Source organism: Uranotaenia lowii, chromosome 2 (assembly GCF_029784155.1).
Source record: "Uranotaenia lowii strain MFRU-FL chromosome 2, ASM2978415v1, whole genome shotgun sequence".
Classification (NCBI taxonomy): domain Eukaryota; kingdom Metazoa; phylum Arthropoda; class Insecta; order Diptera; family Culicidae; genus Uranotaenia; species Uranotaenia lowii.
The window spans coordinates 67,990,630-67,998,712 of NC_073692.1; the positions used below are offsets into that span (position 1 = coordinate 67,990,630).

The following is an 8,083-nucleotide window of genomic DNA, read 5'->3' on the forward strand; positions in this document are numbered from 1 at the left end:
ATGATGTTCCAAGTGCGATGTTCCTATAAATCAGAGTAGTCTGATTGAGCATTGTCCAAAAGGTGAATCAAAAAAACTTAACTTAGGGTTCTGCCCCTGGCAATTACGACCAAGAATGTCGCTAGCTGCCAATATGCCCTATATGGGGCTAAAATACTTTTGCTCTTAATGATGATAACCTTCGAACGGATGGTGAACGTGCTGACCAGATGACTCGGAGCCCTGTTGATGAGAATTATACGACAATTTCTCCATGCTTCATGTAGTTGTGGAAAACGTAACTATGTTATCGCCCCCTGGCATTAACGGCTGACTGCCGCTTTTAGCCAATTGCGCCCCTACTGGGGGCATACTTATCTGATGAAGAAACTACGGTCTCAACGGGTTCCATGGTCTGGTCTGGACATCTTCGACAAATGATATGATAAAGAACCCTGGTGGAGAAAAACTTCTGTAGGTTCCACAAACAAATGGATAGGGTAGCACGTAACTTAGAAATTGGCCCCCTGGCGAATGCAGCTGATACGCTGCCAGTGCCAATAAAGCCCCTCATGGGGGCGTAAGATACTTATTTTATTTTGTTTGAAAAAACAGGACCGGATGATACAGATGATGGGACAGAACGATGAGCAGCAGAATCCTTTATTTGTCGACAATCCTGGACGAACAATGTGGTGTGGTGTACAACCCTGGCGGAAAGAAACTATTTTAGGTTCCGCAGACAAACAGGTGGGTTTGTACATAACTTGAGGTTTGGTCCCCTGGCAGATACGGCTAATATGCCGCCAGTGCCAATAGTGCCCCTCATGGGGGCGGAAAATACTTATTTTAAAAACGGGTGCCCAGGAATGTTTTCGACGTTGGTGGCTTAATGATGCTCGCGTGGATTTTCAGATGGCTGATTGTCTCGGATGGGAAGAATGCAAATCTTGGAGATACCTCTCGTGAACTCTCCATATTGCGTGCGGACTGTAACTACACGGATGTTTCCATCTGAACCAGGCTGGATGTTAGTAACGCGTCCTAGTTTCCATTCTAGAGGAGGCAAGTTGTCCTCTTTGAGCAGAACCATTGTTCCAATGTGCAGGTTGGATCTTTGCCTCGTCCATTTGTTCCGGCTTTGAAGCTGTGACAGGTAATCGGTCGACCAACGCTTCCAAATCAACTGGTTGATCGCTTGAACTTGTTGCCACCTGTGGAATTCAGTGGCCAGTGTGGAATTCATCGGGTCTCAGTACATATCTTCCAATGACTCTGCGCATGTGTGTTTTGATTGATTTTACTGCAGACTCCCACAATCCACCAAAATTCGGTGATCTGGGAGGGATGAACTTAAACTCGATGCCCTCACTGGCGGCTTCTGTAACTACAGAGTTTCGAAATTGCTCGGCAGTAAACAAACGATGTAATTCATTCAGCTCTCGACGAGCTCCTACAAAGTTGGTGCCATTGTCGCACATGACAAGTACGGGCCTCCCACGTCTGCTTGTAAACCTCCTAAATGCTGCTACAAATGCACCGGTGGAAAGATCTGCTACGACTTCCACGTGAACAGCTTTCACGACGAGACACACGAATACGCATACGTAGCATCTATTCATAGCTCCTTTCCGATGGATAGCTTTGATTTCAAAAGGACCACAATAGTCCACACCAACTCGCTGGAATACTGGGGCCGGCGATACGCGTTCCATAGGTAAATCTCCCATCAATTGTTCATGAACACGTGGTCTCGCTCTAAAGCATCTTACACAACTGTGCACAACTTCTCTGGCTAAATTCCGAGCTGCAATCGGCCAAAAGCGTTCTCGAACACTCGCCATCATCAGTTGTGGTCCACCATGAAGAAGTCTATGATGATAGTCCACAAATACTAGCTTTGTCAAAGGATGTCTGTTATCTAACAGCATCGGGTGCTTTCGCTCCTCGGGAATCGCAGCATTTCTAAGCCGCCCGCCTACGCATAAAACCCCATCTTTCATAATTGGATGAAATGGAAGTATTCTCGATGAAGACTTCACTTCATTTTTCGCTACGAGGTCCGCTATATCAACAGGGAAACTTTCCGATTGGGCTATTTTTACTAAACACAGCAATGCTTCTTTATGCTCCTCACTTTTCAATACTCCAATTCGATGTTCGTTGGGATCCTTATGTCGACAATTGAAGGCAAAACGACGCATCCAGGCGGTCAATCGCACGAGACCCAGGAGTGATTCCTTAAGTCCAAAAATTTCACTGTGTGACAAGATCTGCAGAGCCGCACAGACTAAAGGTTTTTCTTCCAACAAAACTGAATCGAATTGCTGCTCATTTGGCGAGCTCTGTGGCCAGCTTTTAGAATCCTTCGCCAACCATTCTGGACCATTCCACCAAAGTGAACTTTGGGCCAATTGCGCAGGTGTGAGCCCTCGGGATATAATGTCTGCGGGGTTCTCGATACCTGGAACATGATTCCAAATACCGTCACGAGTGATGTGCTGAATCTCTGAGACACGATTCGCTATTGTTTGCTTCCGTTTTTTCCCTTTAACATCATCCAGAGGAGCTACTTTGGATTTGGCAGTCACCAGCCGAATAGTAACCTCTCCGTCCTTGGTTGTGTTTCGTAAATAAATCGCAGCTCCGTAAGCCTTTTCAGAGGCATCGCAGAATCCGTGAATCTCGCATGCAATCACGTCCTTGCGGAATGCGATCCATCGAGGAATAGATACTCCATCTAGACCATTTAATTTGTCCCTAAACTCCAGCCAAAATTGCTGATGCTCATCTTTTAATGGTTCGTCCCAAGAATACTTTTCCTTCCAAAGTTCTTGGAGAAACATCTTTGCTTGGACTATAACTGGACCTGCGAAACCGTAGGGATCAAACAAACGCGCAGTATCAGACAAGACAAGGCGAAATGTAACCGGAAAAACAGGTTTCCAAACTGGTAGCTTAAACCAAAACAAATCCTGTGCTGGTTCCCAAGTAAGTCCGAGGGTTTGTATGGTACTATTTCCGGTCTGTACATCCAAGAAATCTTTCTTGTCACATAAATGTGCTGGAAGTTCACGTAGCAAGTCGGGATGGTTGCTGTTCAACTTCCTCAGGCAAAATCCATAAGAGTTCAACAGCTCTACAGTTGATTTGCACATGCTTTTCCCTTCATCAATAGTATGCGCTCCCGCTAGCATGTCGTCGACGTAAAAATTCTTTTTTATAATGACTGCTGCGTCTGGATGCGAAGATTTTCCATCCTCAGCACATTTCAGCAAGCATCGCGTTGCTAAATACGGTGCAGAAGATGTTCCGTAGGTTACTGTAGTTAACTGGTACGTGCGGAGCGGTTCTTCGCTGGATTCTCTCCACAGAATCCGTTGTAGCGGCTGATCTTTCTCATGAACGTTTACCATGCGATACATCTTTTCAATGTCTCCAACTATCGCGTACTTGTGGATACGAAATCTCAATAGGATTGCTATTAAATCGTCCTGGACGACTGGTCCTACCATCAGGATATCATTTAGAGAAACTCCAGAGCTGGTGGAGCAAGAAGCATCGAACACCACTCTGAGTTTTGTAGTTGTACTGCTGGGTTTCATCACCGGTTGATGTGGTAGGTAGTAACAGACTGCAGGTTCATCTTCGACCTCGTGTACCTCACGCATGTGTCCCATCAACTGGTATTCATGAATAAAAGCTGTGTAAAGAGCTTTCACCTCAAGATTAGTTTTCAATCTGTTTTCCAAAGCTAGAAAACGTTTCGTGGCTGCCCGCTTCGAATTACCTAATCTTTCAATCATAAACTCTCTCTTTGGGAGAAAAACTCTTAGTTTTCCGTCGGGATCTCGAGTAGTAGTTTGATTAAAGATGTCTTCACAAGTGGACTCTTCAATTGACAAACAACTTTTCGTTCGGCAGGACTCCAATTCCCAGAATTTGGTTAGCTGCTGCAGTACCTCATCAGTGGAAACTTCTGGTGTCATGGCGCTGTAAGAAGTGACTGGCGTTTCTGGAAACTCTCCTGCTACGATCCATCCCAGCTGGGTGTTTTGAAGAATTGGACCAGCATCAGTAATCTTCATTTGCTCCGCTAGTAACAACTCATAAAAGGTGGAGACTCCTATAACAAGATCAACTGAGCTAGATTCGTTGAATCTGGGATCGGCTAAGCGGATGGACGACGGAAGATTCCAGGCGCTGACATCAAAGCTTCTCTGTGGCAAATCTATTGTGATTCGAGGAAGCACGAAGAATTTTATCTCATCAGTTTTAAACGACGAAGTTCGCGACACAATTCGACCAAGAACGGACTCCTTAGAAATGTGAATGGATCCTCCAACGCCTTTCACGGGAAGATTTTCTCGAAAACGAACAAATTTCAACTTCTGCGACAAATGCTCCGTCATTAAAGAAATCTGTGAGCCATTATCTAACAGCGCACGAGCTAAAACTTTGTTGCCACTGCTATCAGACAGCATGACAACGGCTGTCGACAGGATGGCGGTGTGGGTGTTGCGTCGTGTACCTAGTAGAGTAGAAGTGTGGTGGCTAAGAGTGGGAGTGTTTGTGGGAGGTGGCTGTTGTGTAGGTTGTGAGATGTTTTGTGAAGATTGGTTGCTATTCATCCGGGACTGAGCCTGTTGTGTATAAGGTTGCCTTCTTGTTTGACTGTCCGCGCGTTGAGGTCTTCGTGGGTCTTGAGAGACGTTCTGCATGTTTTGTTGGCTGCTTTGGTTGGGAGAATACGGGTGCAAAAGAACGTGGTGATATTGTCCACACTTCAAACAGGATTCCTGCATGCAATCAGCAACAAAATGTCCGGAATCCAAACAATTCAGACATAGCCCCATTCTGCGCACCAAAACTTTCCTGTCGATGACTCGCATCCTAATGAGTCTGTTACATTGTTCTGCTTTGTGTCGACCATTGTTGCAAATAGGGCAGAAACTCTCGAACGTTGCTGTGCTATGACTGATAGGAGCTCTAGTGTTTCGATGATGATCGTCGCCACTGCGACTGGCCGTTGACTGCAGGATTGAACAATGGTTTTCTAGAAACTCAACCATAGCTTCATAGGTAGGGACGGTTTTAGAAGCATGGTGAGTTTCCCACAGACGGTATGTTTCGGCATCCAATTTTTGTGAGAGCATAAACGCTAGCAATGTGCTCCAGTTGCTAGTCTTCTGGCCGAGTTTTTCTAATTGTTGAAGGTTGATTTTAAACGTCGACAACAATACATTTAATGCTTCGTAACTTTCTGTCCGCATGGCAGATGTGGCTAAGAGTGCTTTCAAATGCTCCTGAGCTATCAGTTTATGATTCTCATATTTCGATTCAAGTGTGCTCCATGCTAGGCCGTAGTTCATCGCTGAAACTTGGATTTGATTGATATGGAGAAGTGCGTCATCTCTCAGTGACGTCCGGAGGTAGTTAAACTTATCCATATCGTTCAACTGGACATTATCGTGAATCAGCGACTTGAAGTTGTCTCGAAAATTAATCCAATCCAACAGCTTCCCGGAAAAGGTTGGCAGCTGAAGTTCTGGATACTTTGTGTGACACGGCAAAACCACGTCGGAAACAGAGGATTGAGTTGGTTGTGCGGGAATCGACTCCATCTTCGACAGCAGCTGTTGTTTCAAAGAAAAGTACCGTGTCACAAATCCCTTATACACCTTTTTGCTTTCTCGTTTTCGAACTTCCTTCTTATCGTCGCCGTCTTCAGATTCCTCTTCAAGGTCTTCAAGGATCATCTCTATACGAACTCGCAGATCACAAAACTTCTCGTAGGCTTCGTCCAACTTAGTCAGCCGTGGTTGAAGTGAGCCATGATCCCGAACATCGTCGTAGTCGTGAAGGAAATCTTCAAAGCTCTCTAGCAGACTCCACAAAATCCGTTCCTGTTTGGACATACGTCGAAGATCGTCGGCCATTTTTGTAAAACACAATATGTACTTTGAACTAACACTTTTTATAAAACACTCCCGAGACCTCAAACGGCGACAAATTGACTGATATCAATATTTTGACAGATGAAAATTTTAATTTTCTGATACGTGGAACAGTAGCGGTATCAATTAATTTCGAGCTTTCATGCGCTAAGTGGCTGCTCAAAGTCTACCGGAGAAAGCTTTACAAATCTCCATAGTTCTAAAATATTAAGGCAAACCATGCAACGTATTCTCATTCAGCCACCTCAACCATTCAATCGCATTTCCACACTCACACTCTATCTACTAGTACTTATCTGTATTCCTTGGGGCGTCCGTGGGTCGATGATGAATCCTTCCAAATTCGGCTTGATCACTTGCAGCTCAGCTCTTAATTTCGCGTTGCACTTTTCGGAAACTTTTGCCGGAATCCACCACTTTTAAATACAGGAATAGTCCGAACGTTCACAATTTCACAATTAGTTCGATAGAATGTACCAAACAGTTTTCGTACACATTAAACCCCGTTTAAAGCACTTTCAATTTTACAGCAATCACCCAGCGCGTTTACTTGATGTCGGAATCAACAAACTAAGTCTTTTCTCCCAGGGTGATTTGTTTTGTTGTTCAGGTGAAGTACACAATTTTTCACTCCTAGGTTTCAATTAAATCTTCCCTTCGATTTTCAGCTGCTTGCCAAACAGGCTATCCAAGCGCACTTTTATTCATCCCCAGGGGAACCCAAGCCAGCGAACCAAAAAGGGAATCAACCCAAGCCACCCGCTAAGAGTAGGGACCCGCACAAAATGGGGCAAACCCAAGCCAAGCCGGCTATCACAATACACTTGTTCACAAAGAAAAAACGCGCACAAACTCCGCGGTTTAATCCGGTCGCTAAGGACCAAATGTTGAGGCCAATCCCCAAAGCTGCTGATTCGGAAGGCCGCGAAGTTCCCTGACGTACTTAGTTCGAAAATATAATTAATAAACACGGCACTTAGAGTGGGATACGATCACGGGGGAACATTTATTTTCAACACTCAATTCAAAAACGCTTAACTTCGATCTTAACACAAAAGTGGACTGTATTTGCTACGCTCGCTAAACGATATGACCGCACGACACGGGTCACCAAAACAATTTTCTTTTGTCTCGCTACCAACTCGCTGCTATCAACTACTCGTAATTGTCGATCGAGTACCTACGTTCGGTCATCGGTCATTCTATTTGCATACACGCACAGTTGGTTCTGACCACTGTAGATGCGTGCGGCTGGGGATGGTTATTGATGCTGCTTGTGGCTGACCTGATTTACAATATTGGATTTTCTGTTGTTGTTGCTATTTGGCGCAAACAGTCATTTTTGTCATTTTTGTCATTTTTGTCATTTTTGTCATTTTTGTCATTTTTGTCATTTTTGTCATTTTTGTCATTTTTGTCATTTTTGTCATTTTTGTCATTTTTGTCATTTTTGTCATTTTTGTCATTTTTGTCATTTTTGTCATTTTTGTCATTTTTGTCATTTTTGTCATTTTTGTCATTTTTGTCATTTTTGTCATTTTTGTCATTTTTGTCATTTTTGTCATTTTTGTCATTTTTGTCATTTTTGTCATTTTTGTCATTTTTGTCATTTTTGTCATTTTTGTCATTTTTGTCATTTTTGTCATTTTTGTCATTTTTGTCATTTTTGTCATTTTTGTCATTTTTGTCATTTTTGTCATTTTTGTCATTTTTGTCATTTTTGTCATTTTTGTCATTTTTGTCATTTTTGTCATTTTTGTCATTTTTGTCATTTTTGTCATTTTTGTCATTTTTGTCATTTTTGTCATTTTTGTCATTTTTGTCATTTTTGTCATTTTTGTCATTTTTGTCATTTTTGTCATTTTTGTCATTTTTGTCATTTTTGTCATTTTTGTCATTTTTGTCATTTTTGTCATTTTTGTCATTTTTGTCATTTTTGTCATTTTTGTCATTTTTGTCATTTTTGTCATTTTTGTCATTTTTGTCATTTTTGTCATTTTTGTCATTTTTGTCATTTTTGTCATTTTTGTCATTTTTGTCATTTTTGTCATTTTTGTCATTTTTGTCATTTTTGTCATTTTTGTCATTTTTGTCATTTTTGTCATTTTTGTCATTTTTGTCATTTTTGTCATTTTTGTCATTTTTGT

General features: G+C 42.6%; 1 protein-coding gene across 1 annotated transcript; it reads right to left on the reverse strand.

Moving 5' to 3' along the window:
• Positions 1–868: 868 nt before the first annotated feature.
• LOC129741514 (uncharacterized) lies at positions 869–5,918 on the reverse strand. Its single transcript, XM_055733255.1, has 2 exons — positions 1,297–5,918; positions 869–1,193 (listed from the first exon to the last, which is right to left on the reverse strand). Exons 1-2 carry the CDS (start codon positions 5,916–5,918, stop codon positions 869–871), a joined length of 4,947 nt encoding a protein of 1,648 aa, XP_055589230.1.
• Positions 5,919–8,083: the final 2,165 nt, after the last annotated feature.

Bases quoted from the DNA above. Each gene is read 5' to 3' on its own strand.
- LOC129741514 (XM_055733255.1), bottom strand. From the start codon at position 5,918: ATGGCCGACGATCTTCGACGTATGTCCAAACAGGAACGGATTTTGTGG. The intron at 1,194-1,296 runs GTGGGAGTCTGC...TGAATTCCACAG, and splicing joins TCACCGAATTTTGGTGGATT to GTGGCAACAAGTTCAAGCGA.